At 44.8% G+C, this 24,578-nt stretch overlaps 1 protein-coding gene across 1 annotated transcript; it reads right to left on the bottom strand.

Annotated features, from left to right (window-relative positions):
- Window positions 1-2,725: 2,725 nt before the first annotated feature.
- On the bottom strand, window positions 2,726-23,037 carry LOC120220633 (WD repeat-containing protein 87-like). Its single transcript, XM_039217765.1, has 10 exons — window positions 22,893-23,037; window positions 16,130-16,252; window positions 13,746-13,913; window positions 10,232-13,101; window positions 9,499-9,758; window positions 7,648-8,749; window positions 6,593-6,693; window positions 6,087-6,397; window positions 3,909-5,099; window positions 2,726-3,638 (listed from the first exon to the last, which is right to left on the bottom strand). The coding sequence occupies exons 2-10, from the start codon at window positions 16,238-16,240 to the stop codon at window positions 2,862-2,864; spliced, it is 6,891 nt and encodes a 2,296-aa protein (XP_039073696.1). The 5' UTR covers window positions 16,241-16,252; window positions 22,893-23,037; the 3' UTR covers window positions 2,726-2,861.
- Between the last annotated feature and the right edge of the window lie 1,541 nt (window positions 23,038-24,578).

Genomic DNA, 24,578 nt, shown 5'->3' with positions numbered 1-24,578 from the left:
CCCAGGAGATTCCAAGGGACTTAGGAGTTCTGTGTAAGAAACATGGGTCAAAGACCAAATATAAGTAGGAGCCGGAGGCAAAAAGCATTTATATATAATGTATTATTTCACAGGAGGGAATTCCACATGTAAGTGTATGTTTGAAATCTTTGGAGTTATTTAATTTATTCTGACCTTGCAGACTGCTTCTCTGGGGTCTAGCTCCTTCCCTGGAAGCTCACAGTCTTCTCAAATTTTTGTTTCTTCTCTTTTCTCCTAAACCCTTCCCCATTACACTTTTGTGCACTCCTCTTAAGCTTCCAGGTATCTTCCCTGAGCTCTGGCTCCTTCAAGGGCTCCCTGGCTCCTCTAACCTCAAAGTTTGCTTCTTCTGCTCATCGCTTTTCCTTTGCTGAGTATGGGATCTGTTCCCAGGACGTCTTAACTTCTGTACATTGTCAACTCCATCTGTTCCCTTTAGACTCTCAGACCTCTACCCTGGGATCTGTCTCCTGCTCCAGGGTTCCCCCCCACCCCCACCCCTCAATACTCCCAAGCTTCTGATCTCCTGGACTCCTAAGCTTTTTTTTTCCTCGAAATTTGTCACTTACCTCAGGAGTCTGATTTCTGATGCCCAAGATCTCTTTGGCTTCCAAGCACTTCCTTTGTGCTCGAACTCCTCCCTTACTCTTTCAGACTCTCTCCTTGAGCTCTGTTCCCTTTCTCAAGGTACCCTCAAACTCTCTTGAGGTCCCAGGCACCTCCTCTAGCCTTCAGTTCTCCTTCTGTGTTCCCAGTACACTAAAATGGGCGTAGCCAGAATCACATTTGAGGCTCACAATGAGCCCCATTTGCACATGATAAAAATGAGGCTTAGAATAAACAATTGAAAATTAAAACAAAAACAAGAACAAAAAAACCTGAGACTTAGAGGTGAAATCACTGGCTCAAGATCATATGTCAAATTGAAAGCCAGGTGTTCAAATCCTGTTTGAATCTTAGAACCCATATTGTCATCCACACACTTACTTCCCATTAAAATAGCTACTTATGAGAGAGAGAGAGAGAGAGAGAGAGAGAGAGAGAGAGAGAGAGAGAATTATTAAAATCCAGGAATTCTGTTAAGTGTTTCACTAAGGTAGTCGTTATTATCACCATTTTACTTTGAGGAAACCAAAAGTTAAGATTTAAGAGCCAATAAAAGGCAGAAAAAGAACATGAATGAGAGTTCTTCTGAATTCAAAGTTGGTATTCTTAATCATGATTTCACTCTATTTCCCCCATTATATAGATGAGAACACTGAGGCTTAGAGATGTTCAGAAACTACAGATCAAAGTTTATGAAGGGGCAAAATTATGGGTCTTCTCTGCTTCCTCTCAGATTGATCCTAAATAATTAAAAGCCCAGCTGCACCAGACAGTCTCCTCTTAAGAATCTTCGAGAGAGGGGCGCCTGGGTGGCTTAGTCGGTTAAGCATCCGACTTTCACTTAGGTCATGATCTCGCGGTTCGTGGGTTCGAGCCCCGCGTCGGGCTCTGTGCTGACTGCCAGCTTGCAGCCTGGAGCCTGTTTCAGTCTGTGACTCCCTCTCTCTCTGACCCTCCCCTGCTCACGCTGTCTCACTCTCTCTGTCTCCTAGAAATAAATAAAACATTTAAAAAAAAAATCTTTGAGAGAGGATGGGGCACCTGGGTTGTTCAGTAGGTTAAGCATCTGACTTCGTCTCGGGTCATGATCTCGGTTTGTGGGTTTGAGTCCCGCATCAGGCTCTGTGCTGACAGCTAGCTCAGAGCCTGGAACCTGCTTTGGATTCTGTGTCTCCCTCTCTCTGACCCTCCCCTGCTCACACTGCCTCTCTCTCTCTCTCAGAAATAAAACATTAAAAAACAAATTTTTTAAAGAATGTTTGAGACAGGAAATATTAAAAACCAAAGAAAAATTAACCAAATATTAACCAAAGAGTTCCAGGACATACTTTTCTATCAACAGTTGATCAAATGCTGGCCCCTACCCTCCAAAAGATGTATCCACTGGGGCGCCTGGGTGGCTCAGTCAGTTGAGCGTCTGACTTCGACTTGGGTCATGATCTCACTGTTCATAAGTTCGGGCCCTGCGTCAGGCTCTGTGCTGACAGCTCGGAGTCTGGAGCCTGCTTTGGATTCTGTGTCTCCCTCTCTCTGACCCTCCCCTGCTCACACTGCCTCTCTCTCTCTCTCAGAAATAAAACATTAAAAAACAAATTTTTTAAAGAATGTTTGAGACAGGAAATATTAAAAACCAAAGAAAAATTAACCAAATATTAACCAAAGAGTTCCAGGACATACTTTTCTATCAACAGTTGATCAAATGCTGGCCCCTACCCTCCAAAAGATGTATCCACTGGGGCGCCTGGGTGGCTCAGTCAGTTGAGCGTCTGACTTCGACTTGGGTCATGATCTCACTGTTCATAAGTTCGGGCCCTGCGTCAGGCTCTGTGCTGACAGCTCGGAGTCTGGAGCCTGCTTTGGATTCTGTGTCTCCCTCTCTCTCTGCCCCTCCACTGCTTATGCTCTCTCTTCATCTCTCAAAAATGAATAAACGTTAAAAATTTTTTTTAAAAAAAAGGATGTACCCATTGACTGAAAAAACAACTGGCCCTGTGAGGACAAAAGTTATCTGTTTTCTCTGTATACTTTCTATGGGAATTCTAGGCTGGGGGAGGAAGAGAAATCAAAATGTTTGTTACAAATGAGAAATGTCATTTTATTCAGTACAAGAGAGCAGGTTTCTGGAGCCAAATGAATACATGTCTAGGCCCACCTTGAAGTGAGTACAGGAGGCTTAAAATCTATGGACAGGCTTATTTCCCACCAACGCCTCAAACTCCTAATGTTAGGTCAAATCATAGAGATGGAGTAGAGATGTTGGGCAGCTTCTCAACAAGGTAAGGACTGACTTGTGGTAGGCTTTTCCAGGCAAGTTCTAGGAACCCATACTGGGCGATGCCCACAGGTTGGACAGTATGTACTTTGCACTTCCCAGGCAGAGGTACAACATGATGGAACTTGAGAGGACCTTCAGGGGCATGAGAATGACCACAAAACAGGCCACAGAACAACCGTTCACCAAGTACCAACTCCTTGGTTTTCAAGGCCTTTTTGTAAATAGTCTCTTGGGGTTGGAGTGCCTCTCTCTGCAGCAACTGTAGTAGGAGCCTCTGGATTTGGGGGGACTTAAATTGGTACAGATCCATGAGTTGGTAAAACTGTTCCATCCAAGTAGTGTGGTCTTCTGCATATCGTTGCTGCAACATCCGCAAAACATAGTACAGTGCCACGAATTTCTCCCATTGAGGCAGCTTTTCCTTTTTCTTAGAGATGGGCTGTGGCTTCTTCAACTTGGGCAATGTGAGGGGCCTGTTTTTTCCCTTAAAAGCCCAGAGATCCTTCTGAAACATCAATGCTAGAGTTTGTTTGTCCACAGAGGCATGGGCACCTGTGAAAATCTCTCGTGCGGCAGGATAAAAGTGTTGCGTTTCCATCTCTTTGAGAGCATTGGATAACTGCTGTACCCGAGCACTCCTGTAAGGTTCTCCTAAAACATGCCAGTTTATAGCCTTTGGGACTCGAATCCTCTTGGTGGTTGATGGGAATATTGGTGAAGGGATGGGCAGTGCATCCTTCTCTGCCTTCTGAAATTTGGGGAGCTCTCCCTTCTCCCTCAGGGCCTGGAGGGCCTTCTGGAATATCAAGGCCAGGGACTTTTTATCCATAAAGGGATAGACAGTTGTAGGAAAATCCTTTCCAACTGGATAAAGGTGCAACATCTGCTTAACAGCAGAAGATACCTGTTGTGCCTGCTTCTTCCTGTAGGACTCAGCTAAGAGAAGCCATCTGAGACCTTGTGGGGTTTGAGACCTCATGGTACCTGATGGTAACACTGGTTTAACAATAGGGAATGGCTCTAGCTGGCTCTCTTTTTCTTTTCTTCTAATTGGAGGAATCACTTTTAAGTGCTTTGGACTCAAACCATCCTTATAGGGTTGTGATATGTCTGCATGACTTACTGCTAGGTTCTTCCTGAGGTGTTTAGCAATGGCTTTAAGATTGTACAGATGCATCCATTTCAAGTATCCCTTTGAAGTGAAGTTTCTAAGGAGCTGGTTCAGTCGATAGAAGCTGTTCTTGGAAAGCTGCTCTCCTGCTTCCAGCCTTACTAAGGCATTCTTAATCCACTCCTCATCTGAGAAGCTTGCTTCTGAGTATCGTGGCCTTTCAGCTGGTACAGAAGTAAGGGATGGGGTTGGGACTTGGACTGGACCTAAGGCTCGGCCCTCAATTTTCCCCACTAGCGAATCCGGGTACTTCAAGAACCACTTCCACATGTCACCTTTGCACTTATGTTCAGATTTCTGTGGTTTCCTGATAATATCAGATAAGTGGGACTCTGGCCTATGGAGGTCTTCTGGGATCTGGGTCTGTAGGCCTGCTTTGCTAACTTGTAAAAACATATCCCTGGCTTTCTCCAAGAGCACATGCTCTTGTCTTCCCCAATAACTTGTCTTAGGGTGTGCTCCAGGAAGTTGACTTTTCTGACCTTTCAAATCTAAATGATCCCCTAACACTTTCCAGGGCATGCTCTGTTTTTCTGGGGCTACTGGGAGTGGTGTTTTGAAGGGGCTTTTCAGAACTGTTGGCCACAGGACTTTATCCCGAAGTATGAGATCTCTCTTTCCATCAAGCAATCTTTCTTTTTTAAAAGACATTTTCCTTCTAGCCGTACCTTTCTTTTTCTTGTCAAGAGCCAGCTTTGATAAGCTCACTTCTTCCTTGGAGAGCTCTGTTTTCAGTACTTCCTCTTCTGGGAGTATCACCTCCATAAGTCTCTCCTCATCCTTCTGCCTTTCCTCCTTTTCCTCCTTCTTTTTCTCAATCTTCTCCATTTCCTCCTCTTCCTCCTCGCCCAGGATCTCCTCTTCCTCCTCACCCAGGCTCTCCACTTCCTCCTCGCCCAGGCTCTCCGCTTCCTCCTCGCCCAGGCTCTCCTCTTCCTCCTCGCCCAGGCTCTCCACCTCCTCCTCGCCCAGGCTCTCCCCCTCCTCCTCGCCCAGGCTCTCCTCCTCCTCCTCGCCCAGGCTCTCCTCTTCCTCCTCGCCCAGGCTCTCCACCTCCTCCTCGCCCAGGCTCTCCACCTCCTCCTCGCCCAGGCTCTCCTCTTCCTCCTCGCCCAGGCTCTCCTCTTCCTCCTCGCCCAGGCTCTCCTCTTCCTCCTCGCCCAGGCTCTCCGCTTCCTCATGTGGGCCTTCTTTTTTCTTCTTACTCAACCTCTCTTTCTCTTGAGTAAGGCTCTTTCCCTTCTTCCTTCTTTGGGATGAACTTTCTTTTTTATGCTTCTTAGCCAAATTCTCCTCCAGGTTCTCTTCACTCAGCCTTCCCTTCTTTTTCTTCTTCTTGATCACATATTTCCCTTTTTCCTTCCTGGGCAGAATCCCTTCCTCTTCTTCAGTGACACTCTCCTCCTCTTTCCCCTTCTTAGTTGGATCTTCCTTTATTTCCTTCTCAATAAAACTCTTAGATAAGCCTTCAAACAGGGTACCTCTGATACTCTCTAATAACCACTTCAGTGGAGTCTTTTCTAGTTTATTCTTCTCAATTCTCCTCACAAGTTTCTTTAGCTGCTTTTTTTCTAACAGATTTTGTTCCTGGACCTCCTTTAATATACTCCCTACCTGGACTGTATCTAATAGTATCTTTCCCTGGACCTTCTCTAATAACCTTCGGTTCTCCTCCAAGCTCTCTCCATCAGTCAGTGTTCTCTCTTTGGTGGCCAGCTTATTGTCTTCTACTTTTCTCTCTTCCTGACCCAGCTCCTTCTCTTCTTTCATTATTTCCCCCTGTTCCTTAAAAAATTCCCACTTTTGGCCATCCACTTCACTCTTCCCCATCATGGATGATCTCTCTTCCTCACATATTTCTATTTCCTTTGGTAGCATTATACTCATTTTTCTAATTGTTTTAGCCAGGATCTTGAACAAGTTACTCTCTTTCTTCCTTATATCTTTTAACCTGGAACTAGCCTCTTTGTCTTTAGTATGAATCCGTTTCCCCATAACCAGTTTCCTAATTGCCTGTATTCTCTCCTCATTGGTTCTTTTTCTTTTTTTCTTAGCAACACCCATCTCCTTGGTCCTAATGTCATAGGCCAGTTCCCTCTCTTCCTCAGACAATTCCTCTTCTTCCACAATTTCTCTCTCTTCCTCAGTTTTTTCCTTTCTCTTAATTATGCCAATTCCCTTCCTGGCGATTGCTTTTTCTTTCTTAGCAATATGCCTCTTTTCCTTGGCCAATTCACTGTCGTTCTGGGTCAGTCTTTTCTTCAATGCTTTTTCCTCTTTTACCTGGGACTTTTTCTCCATTTTGCCATCGTGTTCCTCCCTTTCTACAAAAAATTTCTCTTTTACCCAAGCCTGTTGTTTTCTTTTATCTTTCTCTTTCTCCTCTTTCTGACCCCATATTCTCTCTTCTTGGGACTGTTTCTGCTCTTGTAGGGCTAGTTGCTCTTTTTTATGGGTCTGTTGTTCTTTTTTGTCTGTGGCTTTCTTGTCTTTCCCAACCCATTTCTCCTCTTTCTTACCTTGTTTTTCTCCCCCCATGGCCCGTTTCTCTTTTTGAGGGAACACTTTCTCAGTTTCTTCTATCTCTTCCTCCTCTTCTGAGACCAATTTCATTATTTCCCTGGCCCATTGCTTTTTATCCTTAGCCTGTTTCTCCACTTTTTGAGCCAATTTCTCTTCTTTCTGATCCCATCTCCTTTTCTCCCAGGTCTGTTTATTTTCTTCCTGTGACCATTTCTCTATCCCCCCAGCCTGTTTCTCCTCTCTTAAGTCTGCTTTCTTTTTTCCCCAGTCCCATTGCCTCTTTTCCTCGGTCATTTTCTCCTCTATCTGGTCCCTTCTCTCCTTTCCCCACTGATTTTCCTCCTCCTCTAGGCGCAGTTTCTTTCTTTTCCAGGATAATTGTCTGTCCCTGGCTTTTTTCTCCTCTTTCTTAGCCTGCCTCTCTTTCTGCTCTTCTTTCTCCTGTTTCCCAACTTCTTTTTCCTTTTCTTGGACTTGTTTCTTTTTGTAGGCCTCTTTTTTCATTTTTAACCATTTCTTCTTTTCTGAGATCAATTTAATTTCTTGTTCTGCCAACCTGCCCCTCGCTGAAGCCTGTTTTCCTTCTTCTCCAGACAGTCCCTCCTCTTCGCTAGACAAATGTTCCTCTTCCTGGGCTAATTCCCCCCTTTTCTGGGCCTCTTCTTCAACATGTTTCTCTATATCTTGGAAGTGTTTCTTCTTTTTGTGGGACTTTTTCTTCCTATCTTTAACTTGTTTCTTTAAGTCCAGAATAAGTCCCTCTTCATCCCAGGCCCGTTCCTCTTTTTCCTCACAGGGCTTCTTCTCTTCATCACCCAGCTCCTCCTCTTCCTTACCCAGCTCTTCCTCTTCCTGGGACAATTTCCTCTCTCCCCAGACAGGCAACCCTTCTTCCTGGGGCCACATGCCTTCTTCATGGGCCATCATAATCCTCTCCCAGTCCCACTTACTCCTTTTCAGTGCTGCCCTCCCCTCTTTCTGGGTCACTCTCTTTCTTTCCCCTAGTAGTTTTTCCCCTTTTCCAGTATCTTTCTTTTCTCCTAAAACTAACTTCTGCTCTTCCTTGGTTAATTCCTTTTGTGGATAAGCTAGTAGTCTTTCCTCCCAAGCTATTTTTTCTTTCTCATGAGCCAGTTTCTCCATATCCTGGGTCAGTTTCTCCTTTCCCTGAATTAATTTCTCCTCTGGTTTACTTAGCTTCCTTTCTCCCTCAGCTATTTCCCCATCTTCAGGAAACGCCTTGTCCCTCTTTAATGTTTTTTTGTCCTTTTGTCCTCCCAGTTCTGTCACTTCTTCCTCAGCAATCTCTTTATCCTCCTTTTCTGTTATAATGGATGGTTCTTCTACCACTCTTTCCTCCAATTCTGACGAGTCCTTTAAAAGGGGGCAGATCTCTTGGAACAAATCCCAGCTGGGCTCTTGGGGAGCAAGCATCACCTGAGCCAAGTCCACCAATTCTTGACCCAGATCCCTTAACATTCCTGAATGGGAGCTTGCTATCCTTGAGGTAGCAAGATAGTAAATGTCATCCCGCCAAGACCTGGTGTCTGATCCACCCTTGCGTCTAGAGGTACCAGCCAAACCTCGGCCACTCTTTCCATGTTTCTTCCTTGTATCTTTTTCTTGCTCAGCAATCTGCATGACTTTTTCTTTGGGCTCATCTGCAGTTGTCTCTGAAATATCCTTCAAATCTTTCTGTTTCACCTTCAAATCTTTCTCTTTCACCTTCGCAGCTACTTTTTTATGGCTTTTTCCCACTGCCCTTTTCCAGAGTCTTTTCTTGAGTTCTTGTCTTTGCAGCTTAGGGAATATCTCTCCATAATCTTTCATGCCACGTTGATCTATGGCTTTCATAACCTGTGTGGCTTCCACTGCCTCTGTAACTGTCATGTGACTTCTTCCTTCTTCTGTGGCCTCTGTGGCTTCTGTGGCCTCCATCAGGACCTCCTTTGATTCAGCTTCCTCTTGAGATTTGGCTGGGCTGAAAGTACTTAGTGGCAGTTCTGGCTCTAAGGCAACATTCTCTTTGTCAATTAGCTCTGACTTCTTGGCCTCCCTCTGTTCACCTTCATGCTCTGAAGGCACCAACACAGAGCTAAATTTTATAAGTTCTGTCTCTCTCTTCTTTCTGGAAACTCTCAGGTTCTTTTTAACTGCAGAGATATTGAGGAATATAGTTAAGAAAAAAACAGAAGCCCTGAGTGACATCCTTTGTAACATACAATTAATGAACTGCCATAAGAAGTACAAAGGCAAAGAGGACTGAAGCTTTATGGCACAGAAATGCTTGCCATTTTATCCCAGCTTCCATATCCTAAAGAAATAAGATCTTGCTGTTTGTTGTAGTATATGTTTCTTTCCCAGGAAGGTTACTTTCTATGGAAAAGAATTTTTTTTTTATTTCTAGGAGAGAGAGAGAGACAGCGTGAGCCGGGGAGGATCAGAGAGAGAGGGAGTCACAGACTCTGAAACAGGCTCCAGGCTCCGAGCTGGCAGTCAGCACAGAGCCCGACACGGGGCTCGAACCCATGAACCGCGAGATCATGACCTAAGCGAAAGTCGGACTCTTAACCAACTAAGCCACCCAGGCGCCCCGGAAAAGAATTTCTTTACATAATTATGTTCCCACTGGTATCATATTAGACATCTTTTTTTAATATTTATTTTTGAGAGAGAGAGGGAGACAAAGGATCTGGAGTGGGCGCTGTGCTAACAGCTAACAGCTAACAGACGCAGGGCTTGAACTCACAAACTATGAGATCATGACCTGAGCCAAAGTCAGATGCTCAACCGAATGAACCACCCAGGGACTCCCATTTTAGATATCTTGGCCTTACTGACCCTGTCTTTTGGTACCCTGAGGCGGGCCCCAAATATACCCTGTATATTACCCCATACGTACTAAGACGTTCTCTCTTTTCTTGAATATATGTCATTCTTTTCTTTCGTTTGAAGATCTCTTCAGGTGTGAATCTTCGTTTGACAAGGGTCTCAGGTACACCAGCCATTGATATGTCTAAAGAAAAAGGAGGTTGTTGGTCTCTATGTGACAAGGTCAGGTTTTCATTTAGCTGCTGCTCCACCTGTGTAAGCAGGTTTTGGATGTCTTTAGCTTGGATCCCCAGCAGCTGGTGCAGAGAGGCTTCTCCAATAAACTCCTGCCTACAAAAGTCAAGAGGAAAGAAGGATGATACCAAGCCACTGATAAAACAAGATTTGAAGGAGGAAGAGGAGGGAAGGAAGGGAGAGAGGAGAAGAAGGAGAAATTACATTTGAAGAGGCAGGGATAAAGTGGCCATTTAGTACAGAGTAGTCTGAAGTAAAGGGTTGGTAAAGAATAAAGAATCAAAGATAGCAAAGAATTGAGTTCATCAGGTAGATACAAGATGCTTTTTTGGTGGGAAGGTTTGTGGACTTGAGTCTTAAGGAATCTTAAGGACATGAAGAAGTGATGGAAGGGCAGGCTAATCAATGGTCAGAAGAAGGGTAGGCACTAGGGAGAAAAGCACATAGAAACAAAGAATATGGTGGGAGGAAAAGAATAGAAAATGTTGTAGAAAAGGAGAATAAGCAATCAGATTCTGGAGGTTAGGAGCTAGAAGAAACAGAAGGGGGAAATCCACTATACAACTTACTGCATTTTTTGGAGGGTTTGTTTCTTCAGCAGGCCTACCAGCATGCTCTTACTTTGGATGCCTATGACTCTTATCATAAGGTATAAAGCCTTAGCTCGCACATTTTCATCACTGTCCATCAATCCCAGACTCAGTGGAACAGCAAAGAGATGGCTCATGATGTCTAGCCTATCTAGCCCCTCCCAAGCTAGCTCACGGATGCATGAATTGGAATGGAGTGTATCTTCTAGCAGGCGACTGACAGTCTCAGAGCACAACCTTGGAGATACTTGATAAGTGGCAAAAATTTGTGCCAGGGCACTAATATATGTCTTGTACTGGTCTACAGAACAGTAAATTGTGAGGCTAAGGATTGCTTCGATTAGATTATTTAGTAGTCTTTCATCAAGTTTTCTTCCTGCCCAATTTCGGTTTACCAAGCTTATTGGAACATCATAGAAAGTTCGTTTCCACCACTTGGATTTATCCCTCTCTCTGTTTGAGATATTCTCTTCTAATGGAGGCATAGGTGACAGTGTCTGGTATCTGATGGGTTCAGTCATGTCCCAGTCTGTATCAAGGTAGGATGGGGACAGATCATGGCGTAAGAAGACTGGGGTACCGTTAGGCCAAAGGCAGGCACGGATAACTGAGTTGGGGATGTAGCCATCAGGAGCAAAGGGCCATTGCTGCCCTTTACCAAAGAAGCCATGCAGTTTATGGTAGGGGTTCAACCCATCCCAGCCAGCCAGCCATAACTGAGCAGGAACTACATGGGGGGGACGATTATGCTTGAGGTCAGGAGTAGAAAAAGCAATATCCTTATCCTCCAAAAAACGTAATTTGGGTTTCACTTGAATCAGAGTAGACATATGCCTCTCTTCCTCTACAACATGGGGCACAGTATTGTCAAAGGCAATAATCCGTTTGTTAACAAGGGCCTCTAGCCCCTGTAATTCCTGTAGCCCTTGTCCAAGGTAGACGAATTTGGGTACAAGTACTACTTCAAAAGAAAAGAAGAAGCTAGGCAGAAAGAGTTTAGGGTTTTCTTCTATTTCATCCGCATTGTTTAGGATAGCTAGGTGAATCAGCTTAGCAGGAGGGAGCAGTTTTAAGCAGGATACCAGGTAAAGACTCTGGTTGAAAGTTAAAAGCAGGTCTCCCCGATTATTGGCAAAGCAGAGTGGGCCAAAATGCAACGCTGAGTCCAACTCAGTTATGAGTCTACCGTGGAAGTCCCAGATCCGGACTGAGCCATCAATGCCCCCTGTGACAAAAAGTTTCAGGGAAGAGCAAACATCAAATGAAGTGATGGCACACTGGTGCAGGCATTTTGTCTCTTTAAACATAGAGCTTCGTTTTGATTCTGAAGATTTCAGAAAATCTTGGTAGTGCCAGAGACGCCAGCAGTGGTTGTCAGTGATGGCACCCACGGAACCAGGCAAGAGTACCACGTGCTGTAGGGGACAACCACAGAGAATTTTGCTTATGGACTGTAGGGTTACCCTGTTCTTCTGCAGCAGAGCTTCTGTCAGGTACACAGTATTATCCATGCCATAGGAACAGAGCAAGGAGTTTTCCTGGGGCCCTTCCAGGGTAGACAGGGCCAAAACTGCCCCAGAATGAATAGGCTTCTCTATTCGGGCATGACTATAGTGGGAGAGGATTCTCACCATGCCACTGCCATGCCCACAGAACATCAGTCCCACTAGGCCCATACCCAAATGGGACTGCGCGTAGGCCAGGCAGTTTACTCTGTCCCCAGAGTTTACTGAAGTGCACACCACATACTTGGCTGTGCAAGGTGAGCGCATCGCATCAAACACCAGGACCTCTGCGCCACCTGTTGCCACAAAGAGCTCCTCTTTGTCTGGGTCGTAGGCCCAAGCCACGGCCTTATCCATGACAAGTAAAGGCCAGGTGAGAACCAGGAGATCTCCTGTCACTGGAGACAGGAAGCGCAACAAACCATCCTTGGTGGCACACAGGATCCGAGTCCAGTTTCGGCCACAGCAGACCCGGCGCACCTGCTCAGGAGCAGAACCGCAGACATTGAAGAGGCTATAAAAACAAGGCAGGTGGTGCAGGGAGAAAGTGTGGGTGGTCTGGCAGAAAAACGTGGTGTTATCAATAAACTGCAGTTGCCGCAGACCCTCACCGATATCCAGCTGCCGCAGCAAGTTCCCAACAGCAAGGTTCCATTCCCTTACTGTGCCTTCTCGGCCTGCTGTCAGTAAGGTGTGGATCTCTGGCCGGCTGTGAACACATATAACTGATGAGGAATGGGCCTGGAAGCTGTGGAGGAAGTTACCCCGGTCAAGACCCCAAGCATGGATCTCTCCATCCTTGTTTCCAGCATAGAAATAGCCCTGAGAGACACAAGTGAAGGAGCAGGTGACGGAAGAGCTGCTGCCTGTGGGAGTGAACTTTCTTATCTCTTTCAGCTGGCCCTGACCCTGGTGGGTGAAGACCCTTACCTTATTCTCACAAAGGGCCAGGAGAGAGCCCTGGGGGCCATTCAGGGAAAGGCCCTGTACGAGCTCATGACCAGACATGGGCACTGTTTGTGCCATCCGGAGGTCCCTGCCATTTGGTAAGATAAGCCAGGTAACCACAGCCCCCAAGGTACCAGAGAGCAGCACCTCCGTTTCTGGGTCGTAGCAGAGGCAGCTGATGGAGAAATGACAGGGCACTGTGCCCAGGGATGTGAATGCTCGATGGTGATCTCCAAAGAGCCACAGGTGCATGTCACCACAGTAAGCAACTAACATGTGGTAGGAACCCGTGTGGACCATTACTTCAATGGGTGGCACTTGATCCATCACACGAAACTTCATCTTCTCCATTTTTCCTCCTGCTTCTGTATCTTTCTTCTGGATCCAAAGCACTGCCTAGAAAAGTATGAGAGATGAAAGCCAGATATGGAGACAGATAATCTCCCAAAGTGAGGGGTAGGAAGGATTGAATGTTTAGATCACTGTTCCCTCTTGTAACACTAAAGAAAGACAGAAGAGTGTGACTTTGGGATTTCCTGGTACTGGGATCTGGGTTTGGGATAGAAACACGATGCTTAAGGCTCTTTCCTTGGTCTTCAGTCTGGTTTCTAAGCAATATGAATTCTCTGAACCTGAAACTAGAGGTGAAAAAGGATCACTGCATCCAGGTCTGATTGGGATATGGAGAAAGATATTAAAATGAGCTAACTCAGAATCCCCCTCATCATTCTGAGATGAGGACAGTTGAGGTATGATGAATGTAAAGTGGGTTAAGAAGGAGAGGAGGGGCGCCTGGGTGGCTTAGTCGGTTAAGCGTCTGACTTTCGCTTAGGTCATGATCTCGCAGGTCGTGGGTTCGAGCCCCGCATCGGGCTCTGTGCTGACTGCCAGCTCAGAGCCCGGAACCTGTTTCAGTCTGTGTCTCCCTCTCTCTCTGACCCTCCCCTGCTCACGCTGTCTCTCTCTCTCTCCTAGAAATAAATAAAAACATTAAAAAAAAAATTAAAGAAGGAGAGGAAAAAAAAAGGAGGTAGCTTTACCTGTATTTGCTTTGAATCTGGTTCTACCCAGTTTAAGGAGACAAAATAGTTGATGTCGATGGAGTAGAAACAGATGAAAGGCTTGCTCTGGGGATGGTGCAGAGTCTTGTACAGAGTCTCAGGCCAGTCACTCAGTACAATCACCTGATTCTTTGGTTTCTCAGCAGCCTGAGTCAAAGAGAAGAGCAGCATGAGCTAACAGGCCTGAGTCCCCACTCATTCATTCATTTAATAAATATTTATTGAGGGTTAGCGGACATTTGTTGTTTTTTCATTAACCAACATTCATTCACCATTCCACTGGAAAGCACTGTTTGGGCGAGTCACACCTCCCTCACCTTCACCCACATCTTAATTCAAAGTACCTCTCAGCCTTTCTCAACCAAGTTTCTGTAAGAAATAAGCCCTAATATCCTAACATATCCATTCTACATTAGGCATTAATTTCTCCCTTATGCATCTAGAATGCTACTAGTTATGTACCATCCTTAAGAGAAATGAGAAAATAGCCCCTCAAATCTGTTTTCCATGGTTCAGGTGAGGAACACTTGAGAAACAGTGGTATGTTCTAGGACAGACACTGGGGATATGATGCTGAGCAAGAGAGACATGGCCTTAGCTTTCAGGAGATGAAAGTCCAGTGGGGGAAGCAGACATTATATAAACAACTAACAAAAGTCTGTACAAAGCAAACAAGCACTTCCAAAGAAAGGAATACAATCCTTCATGAGTATGACAAAACAATCCAACCTTGGCAAGTATCTCTACCTCAGTTGGAACAATTCTTCAAAATTCCTGCCTATACCCAAAGAACCACTCCTGTCACTGCCACACTTATGACACACTGCCTATGAGAAACTTGTACTTCACAGACTTAGAATGCCCATCACGTGGGCATCAGAGCTGGACACTTTGGCATGCTCTTTCACTAGTCCTATGTACATCCAAGGAAAACATGTGCTATTCACAACATGGAATACAGCTCTAATATTCTGTATTCTGACCCAGTAGGGGTGTGTGTGTATGTGTGTGTGTTGTATGAAGGGCAATATATGCCTTTTAACATGTTACATAGTAGAATATGTCCAACATAAACTATCTTCCAGTGGCAGAGTTTACATCTAGGACATAAATACATGAACTCCTTGTAGCGATCAGCCAAAACTGAGGCTCATAAAATCTATTTCTGAGGTCCCTTTTCCCAGCAGACACTTGTGCTATCTGGCCTCTTGAACACTACTTCATGAATCTAACTCCCCAAGTTTCTCTGAATCCACAAAGGACTTGAGACTATACTGAGGCCGTTATCTGCAACTTAGAAACTCTCTTTATATTTGTTGTATTCAGATCTTTGTGTGTTCTGGGAGAACACAGAATGCTTGGGAGACCTTCCAGTGTCATTGCTGGTTCAGTGAGAGCAGCAGAGTTGAGAGCAGGGATGCTGGTATCTGAGCTCTCAATCTCTCACCCCTCTTCAATGAATCAGAAGGCTCCTTTACATACCTCTTACTCCATTAGTTAATTACCATTCCTCTCCTCCTTTCCAGACTTTAGGTACAAACAATTCACTTACTCACTCAACAGTATCAAGGGTTTTCTCAGGAAGACTCTAAACGTCTATCTTAAACCTAAGTGATGTATCTGTGCCTGGAAGTACTGTTGCCTACTGTGTATCAATCCCCCTCCTTCTGTCCCAGTAAAACTCAGATCTTGTTTAGGGTGATCACGGCCCCAGAAATTCTGGCAATATAGAGTGGCACCGTGGCACTCAAAGGCTGGCACAGCTCTGTATTTTCTTTTAAAAAAAATTTTTTTTAATGTTTTATTTATTTCTAAGATAGAGAGACAGCGTGAGCAGGGGAGGGTCAGAGAGAGAGGGAGTCACAGACTGAAACAGCCTCCAGGCTCTGAGCTGGCAGTCAGCACAGGGCCTGACGCGGGGCTCGAACCCACGAACCGCGAGATCATGACCTAAGCGAAAGTCGGACGCTTAACTAACTAAGCCACCCAGGCGCCCCTACCTACTTGCATTTTAAAGCTGATACCTGGAAGTACAGGACCTATCTGGTAACCTTAAGATGATAAGCCAAAATAATAAGGATGGCGAAAAGAAAGAAACAGAACATGGGTGCTTGACAACACATAAAGACAAAGGTATCTCCTGCTTGTTTAATCCATATGTGAATTCACTTTCTGGTTTTTTGTTTTTTGTTTTTGACAGCAGAATGTGTTTTAACTGTTATCACCTTAGTTTAGAAGGAGGAGTTGTTTAGGGGCATGGAAGGTCTCCTCCAAAGCTGCTCACAGGCTTCCCAGGACATAGGCTGCTCTGGCAGGGGTGATTAGTCCAAGCCCACCATGAGCAGATCTCTCATACACGTCACCTTTAGATCCTTCAGGACATTATTTATGAGGAGGCTCAAGTCCTTCCACTCAGGAATAAGTCTGGGTGATGGTGCCATTTCTGCCACGCGCCAGCATTTTACAGACATCATGGCTCACGGAACCTGTGGAACATAAACCGACTTAATCACAACATCTGATGTGAGACTGGAAATTAAGGGAGTTGAGAGAGGGAAGAGCAACAGGGAAAGTTAGAGAAGGGGAGAAGCAAAATCATTAGGGATAGAAGAACCTCTCTTATTTCAGAAAGATCAGAGTGACAATGAACTACTGACACTTGCAACAACATACATGAATCTCAAAATTAGTGATGGGAAGCCAGACACCAAAGAGCACCTACTGTATGATTCCATTTATGTGAAATTCTAGAAAAGAGTAGTCTAACCTATAGGGACAGAGCAGATCAGTGGGTCTGACCTGGGTCTGAGAGACTGGGCAATTCCTGAGAAAGAGTAATAGGGGACTTTTTTGTAGAAGTGAATGGAATCTTCTATATCTTGGCTTCTATATCTCAGTGGTTATATGGGTACACAAATTTGTCACAAGTCATCGAAACATACACTCAAAACGGGTCCACTTTATTACATGTAAATTATACCTAATAAAATTGATTTTTAAAAGATAGGAGTGGAGAGGGAGTTTTAGGAAATCTAGAAATGGAAAAAATGTGGCAAAAGAAAGCTGTCAAGTAAGCTTAGGTGAATCATTGCAGCACAGCTGAAAGAATACAGCAGCCTGGCTTGGCAGCCCTTCCTTTTTAGAAATAAAATTTTTAATGGTTATTTTTGAGAGAGAGACAGAGCATGAGGGAGGAGGGGCAGAGAGAAAGGGAGACACAGAATCTGAAGCAGGCTCGAGGCTCCGAGCAGGCAGCACAGAGCCTGACGCAGGGCTTGAAACCACAAACTGTGAGATCATGACCTAAGCTGAAGTGTGACGCTTAACCGACTAAGCCACCCAGGTGCCCCACCCTTTCTTTTTTGATTTTTTTTTTAAGTACCCTCTGCACCCAGCATGGGGCTCCAACAACCTTGAGATCAAGAGTTGCATGCTCCATGGACTTGAGCTAGCCAGGAGCCCCACCTTCCTTAACTCTCTTCATTGGGATGCTCATTTTTGTAAGCATAATTTTTAAACTTAATTCTATCCTTCTTTACTACTGAAACCTTCACATACGTGAGTCACTCACATGTTTAACAAATATTTACTCGATGTTCATTATATACCAGGCCTCCGTACCTAGAGTTGGAGATAAAGCAGTGAACAAGAACGATTATCTGAGTTTATTACCTAATATGGAAGGCAGATACTGAACAAGTTAAGACAGATGTCAGGTTCTGGCCAGATGTCAGCTAAAATAACCTGAAAGTCTCCCACTTAGGAACTTCTAGAAATTGTAGATAACAAGAGACTGAATTCTAAGAGCTAGAAATGAAGAGGCAGAGAAAGCAGTAAGTGCAAAGCTGCCCCTGTGACAGTTCTGAGGAGGTATAGTTATCAGAACCCCAAAATGACTATACTGGCTAGGAGCTAGGGTAGTGTTACCCTGGCTGAGAGAGGACATAGGACTTGGGCTCATAGGACACAGAGAGCTGGAACTGAGACCCCTCCATTACCTTGGAAACAGATACACTTCCATCAACACACCTGGCTTATGACCTGCTCTCTGAAAGCTGATACACCTTTAAACTTTTTTCCAAGCATGATTCAGGAACCTACATACCTCCGAATTCCAGGCGATACTCATGGAGTTCTCCAAGTGATTCTCCGACATATACCTCACTTGGACTCACAAGGAAGAGAAGCAAGGGGAAGAAGAAATACCACAAAGCACACCAACCATTCTCTCTAAAGAAATCATCATGTAAAATCTCGACCTGAGAGGGCAATAAGCTAAGGGTCACAAAAATCTCCTTCACAATCTTAGCATGTTCTGTATGATTTATCTGATATCTATCGTTCTCTAAGGAAATTCCTGGAACACTGAGAGTTACATCTAATATCTTGTGGGCTTTTTTAAAAATTTGTAATGTTTTTATTTATTTCTGAGAGAGAGAGAGAGCATGAGCAGGGGAGGGTCAGAGAGAGAGGGAGACATAGAATCTGAAACAGGCTCCCGGCTCCGAGCTGGCTGTCAGCACAGAGCCTGATGCAGGGCTCGAACCCACAAACCTGATCTCACGCCTGAGCAGGGGTGGCTGAGTGGCTCAGTCAGCTGAACGTCTGACTTCAGCTCAGGTCATGATCCCATGATTCGTGAGTTCAAGCCCCATGTTGGGCTGTCTGCTGTTAGCACAGAGCCTGCTTCTGGTCTTCTGTCCCCCTCTCTCTCTGCTCCTCCCTGCTTATACTCTCTCTCTCTCTCAAAAATAAATAAACATTTTTGTTTTAAATGCTAAGGAAGCCAGCTTCCCTCTACTTGCTAGAAGGGATGATGCTGGATTCATGAATTGCTTAATAAAGCCACGTAGATCTTAAAATTAAAAAAAAAAATACTAAGAAAACTACCAAAAAGAAAGAAACAAATAGAATGTAAGATTCAACCAGTGGAGGAAGGGGATCAGAAAGAAAAGAAATACATATTGATCAAATGAAAGAAATATAGAAACATCACAAGGAAAAAAGAGGTATGACAAATAGAAGCAGAGTGACAGAAACAAGTCTAAATATGTCATTATAGAACAAATACAGACTAAACCCATTTGAAGACAAATTTTCAGATTAGATTTTTTAAATGAATAAAGTATAGTTGCATTCTGTTAATAAGGGACAAATCTAAAATGTAAAAACATAGAGGACCACTTGGGTGGCTCAGTGAGTTAAGCGTCCAACTTCAGCTCAGGTCATGATCTCACAATTCATGGGTTCAAGCCCTGCATCAGGTTCTTTGCTGACAGCTCAGAGTCCAGAATCTGCTTTGAATTCTGTGTCTCCCTCTCTCTCTGCCCCTGCCCCCACTTGTGCTCTGTCTCTCCCTATCTCTCAAAAATTAATAAATGTTAATAAATAAATAAATAAATAAATGTAAAAACATAGAAACATTAAGGTATCATTATTTACCATGGGCTTCTGTTCTGAAAATCATCTAAAATCAATAAGGAGAATCAAAAGATCTTTGCAAACTCAACTTCAGCAAAACCAAGAGATAAGTATAATTGGTAAATAACAAATTACTTGTAAGGGCTGAGAAAAACAGCTGAAATCAGTGGCAATTATGACAAAAGAATTGGAAATAAGAAATTATGGAGAGAAATTTGAGGAGGGAATGGTAATTATGGTAATTTGTTATAGCATCAATAGAGAATTAATTCAGGGACTAACATTGTTTTGGAAAATTTATTTATGCACAAATACTTTCTGTGTATTATGTCATTTAATACCAGCAACCTTCTGAAGTAGTAGCTAGCTTTATTCCCATTTTGCAAAAGAACTTAATTAGTCTACCTATAGTCACACAGCTAGTAAGAGACAAAGCCAGGATTTCAACGCAGGACACATGACAGTCGTATGTACCCCTTGAACTCCTTGGACTACTGAGCTACGCAACCTTCCTAGAGTCAGTGGAGCTCACAGAACTTAGATTAAGGGTGTCCAAGGTGAAACAGTATCTCGTTAGCTGAGCTCAAATGTGAGCCTGGTTTGTCGTTTCAAAACTGCTAATTCTCAAACAACCAACAAATATTTGTTGAGATTCTACTTTATGACATTTTGCTTTACAGTATTTTGCTACTGACTGGGGATCCTAAGTTCAAAAGTAGACACTGTCTTCAAGGAACTTCAAATTGTTAAAATTTGGTAACTGCTATAACGGAGCACCTGAAGGTGCATGAGGCACCACAGAAGGCACTTAACACAGAAGTGGCATGAGGAGGTTGTCAGGCAGATAAGGCTTCCTCAGACATTCCAGGAGGAGAGGATGGCACAGACCCTTAAATGTCTGATTTGTGCCAGAAACTACCTAGGAGTTAACTATTCTTACAGCACGATGTTCAAGAAGGCAAGAGAAGAAAAATGGCTAGACAGGTAGGAGTTACTATAACTGTCATACTAAGGAGTTCAATTTTCATATTGAAACACTGAAAACCAGGGGCACCTGGGTGGCTCAGTCAGTTAAGTGACCAACTTCGGCTCAGGCAGGTCATGATCTCCCGGTTTGTGAGTTCAAGCCCCACACCGGGCCCTCTGCTGTCAGCACAGATCCCGCTTTGGATCTTCTGTCCCTCTCTCTCTCTGTTCCCCTTGCTCATGCTCCCTCGTGAGCACATGCTCTCTCTCTCTCTCAAAAATAAACATTTTTTTTAATTAAAAAAAAAAAAGAAACAGTGAAAAACAGTGTTAACAGGGGAGTGATGTCAGATTAACCTTTTAGAATATACACTCGTCCAGCCTGGAGCTGGACTGGGGATCAGTCAAGACAACCTGCCAAGAGGCTACTGTGATAGTAGAGATGAAATATAATTAAGTATTCTGATTTAGAGCAGTGGGAAAGGAAAAGCAGATGACAAGAACAATATAATATGTTTAGGATAAAAAATATTTGGGCGGTAGGATTTATGGATATTGCAGATTATTTGGGTATGCAGATTATTATTTCTCAGGAAAAGAGAAATCTAGAATGGTTCCTGGGTTTCTGGACTATGGTTTGAATGAAATTTGATATATTCAAATGGACTAAAGAAGAGTAGGAGTGGGTATGGAGGAACAAAGATCAGTTTGATTTTGGATTTGTTAAGGTGGTTATAGAATATCTGAAGGAAGACAACTAAAATACCTGGGTCTGGACATCAGGGAAAAGGTCTGGGTTGGAAACAAATACATGAAATTATCAATCTATAGGGACAGCTGAAGCTGGGGATCTGGAGTAGCTTGCCCACACGGGGCTATGCCTCATGAGAAGGAGACTTGATAAGCAGATAATTAAGGGGGCACACACTAGAAGAACAACTATAAAGAGATATGATGTTCTTCCAGAAACCTGAGGAGGAGACTCTCATGAAGGTAGATCATCTGTAACAGGTCAAATAAGATGAGTGGATCTGGCGAACGGTACCAGTGTCCTTAATGGGAACAATATCAGCAGAGCAGTTATTCCTGAAGTCAGCCAGGAAGGAGCTGAGGAGTGGGTGAAAAGTAAGAGCCCTACATAAGCTCCAGGTTGAACGGAAGAGAGGGGAAAGAGGAGAAAGCAAGAGAGAGGGGGAAGGTAGAAAAGTATGTGGGGAAGGTGTTTTTTTTTTTAACCCCAGATTTTTCATTAAGTTCAACAGACATAAACTTATTCTGTCAAATTGCTATACAAGTTCCTAAATGCTTATTCTGAATTTCTGCACTTATCTTGCTGAGGACCAGGGCAAACAGCTCCCAAGCTGGCCCCAGAGTGCTTGGGAGGACCACATTGGGGACTCCAATCTCTAGCTGAACAATTTCCAAGCATTTTTCTTCCATCTAGCAACAGTTAACTACCTCACTTCAATTTCCACCACAAGTAAAGCTTAAACCCTCCAGAATCCTCTAGACAATTCTCAAGGGCATGCATGGGAACACCAAAAGATTGGCCCCTGGAGGGAAGATTTTTTTAAATGCGATAGTTAAACATGTTTAAATGTCAGGAGGAAGAAACCATGAAGGAGAGAGAGTGAAAATACAGAAAAGAGAGAACAGGCTGCTACACCAAGCTAATGTGACAAGAGAGGAGGGTTAAAGAGCACAAGCTCAAAGACTCTCTAAAACTTCCTCTGGTAATTTAAGACTAGGAGTTCTGGGAAAATAGAAAATGCCTGACAATTCTGGCCAAAACCTGAGCTAACACTCCTTTCCACCAAGTTTGGAGTGAGAGGCATTTCACTTTAACCCGTCTTGGCCTCAGAAAGAAATGCTCTTCTCTTTTTTCCTACTACAGCCTTTATTTTTTTTATTTTTAATTAAAAATTTTTTAATGTTTATTCATTTTTGAGAGAGAGAGAACAAGAGCAGGGGAAAGGAGAGAGAGAGGGACACACAGGATCTGAAGCAGGCTCCAGGCTCCGAGCTGTCAGCACAGAGCCCAAAGTGGGGCTTGAATTCACCAACCGAGATCATGACCTAAGCCAAGGTTGGTGGCTTAACCGACTGAGCCACCCAGGCGCCCCTCTACTAAAGCCTTTCATTTTTTTTTTTTAAATGTTTATTTTTGAGAGAGAGACAGACAGAACAGACAGAGCTCAAGGGGGACATGGGCAGAGAGAGAGGGAGACACAGAATCTGAAGCAGCTCCAGGCTCTGAGCTGTCAGCACAGAACCCAGTGTGGGGCTCAAACTCAGGAACCCTGAGATCATGACCTGAGCCGAAGTTGGTGGCTTAAGCAGCTGAGCCATTCAGGTGCCCCATTGCCTCTAAATTTTTTTTGATGTTTATTTTTGAGAAAGAAACAAAGTGTGCGCTGGGGAGGGGCAGAGGGAGACGGAGGCACAGAATCTAAAACAGGCTCCAGGCTCTGAGCTGTCAGCACAGAGCCCCAGGTGGGGCTCAAACCCACGAACTGTGAGACCATGACCTGAGCTGAAGTCAGATGCTCAAACAACTGAGCAACCCAGATACGCCAGGCCATGCCTTTAAAAAATAAAGTGAAAAAAATGAAATCCAAAAAGTTTTATAATGAAAAAGTGCAACAGAACTTCAGGGTGCTATTACTGTGAGAAGCGAAGGGGCCATGCTGAGTCTGAGGTAGGACAGACAAAAAAGAGAAACTTCACAAATAAACTTACCTTTACAATCCTAGATTCTGCCACTTCGATGTTTTCTTGTGCTGACTTCTCAGACTGAACAAAGTCTTATCTCACCCACAGCGACATATCCTAATGAGCTCAGTAGGACCACTGTCACTCAATATGCATCCTCCAAGTTGAAAAACCTATGACTAACATCATACAAAATCACACAGGCTTCCTGATTCCCTCTTCATTCCCTCCTAGCTCACACACGTTATCTTCCACAGAAGGTAACATGCCCCTATTCTAGAAGAGACAGACTCTCATCACAGTTTTCCATGGTAAGAACGTCACTGGCTCCAACATCATAATGGTTCAGACTCCCTCAATACCCACCCCCTGCACACCCACGTCCAGTGATACAGCACTAACATTACTAAGCACCTGAAAATCCACACATGAATGGCTAAGTGCCAGGACTCAGGGGTTATCTGGCCCTTCGTTAGTGTGGAGTGGGGTCACTCCAGTGCATTGGGATGAAGGAGCGGCTGTGCGCTAGCCATTTCACTTATTACATCAGATGACTAGACACAGTACTGTGTTGGGAGTGGGGGAGGGTGCAGTGGGAGGAGCTTGACCTGTTTACACCTGCCAGGAACTGCTGGGAAGGGACTGTTGCTGCATCCTCTCCCATAATGCCTTAACCCAGGGCTGTCAAATAAAATAGTTAAATTTGAATTTGATTCCCAGTTAAACTTGAATTTCAGGTTAACAATATTTGGGACATACTTATGCTTTAAAACATCAGTGTTTTAACTGAAACTCAAACTGGAGGACCTGCATTTTTATGCGCCGAATGTAGCAGCCCCCCTTAAAAGTATTTTTATACCCATCTGCAGCCACACGGCTAGGTCGTGGCAGGGCCAGACAGTCACACTCCAGGCAGGCCCTTGGCTGCGATGCCAGTCACCGGACATGCGGGCATGTACGCGCGAGGCTCTGGCCTTTATGACAGAAGCCCTGCATCAGCGGCCTGCATGCGCAGCTGGCTCTGTGTGCCGATAAAGGGTCCGTCCCCCTGCGCCCTGTACAAGGGGCGCCGGGAGCCACATCACGCCCAGAGAAGCCGCAAAGCAACACCTATGAATAAAAAGCAACAGAGCAGTCAGTACCTGAATGTTTCTCTGGCCTTTCACAGAGGCAACTAGGTGGGCAGGGCGGCCACTGAAAGGCAAACCTGAAAGACATCACCTGGGCTGCCCCGTCTCCCACCTTCTCCTTTGCCGTCGGTGTAGATGCCTCGAGGAAACCGATGTCTGCGCGGGTTGGTCCGGAGCGGTCACGCTGCCTGAGCGGAAGCCATCGCTCCCTGCCGCACAGGCCTCCGCACTGGCCCCACCTCCGCCTTGCTTGGGCTGGTAAACGCCACTACCAAATTTTGGCGGGAAAGCACGCGCGACTCATCTGATACGCGTGCATGCGTGCGGGGCACGCGGGTGGAGCTAGGACGCGCGCGGGATTCAGATGCGCACGCGCGTGCGCTGGCGAGCGCGGGCGCCATCTCGGATGGCTCCGCACGGGACCCCGCTTCCTACCTCGGGAGCGTGCGCAGCTCCCTCCGCCTACTTGGTGGAGCTCCACAGCCGCTCGCCTTGGTCGCGCACGCGCTCTTTGCCTGTTTTCGAAACGGGTCTCGAGGCTCCCCGGAAGTTCCGAGGTGAGGGACTTAGAGAACAGCGTGAA

This window comes from Hyaena hyaena, unplaced genomic scaffold, assembly GCF_003009895.1.
Source record: "Hyaena hyaena isolate Hyena2069 unplaced genomic scaffold, ASM300989v1 scaffold_721, whole genome shotgun sequence".
In the NCBI taxonomy this organism is placed as follows: Eukaryota; Metazoa; Chordata; class Mammalia; order Carnivora; family Hyaenidae; genus Hyaena; species Hyaena hyaena.
This window is presented reverse-complemented; position numbering and strand designations above follow the sequence as displayed.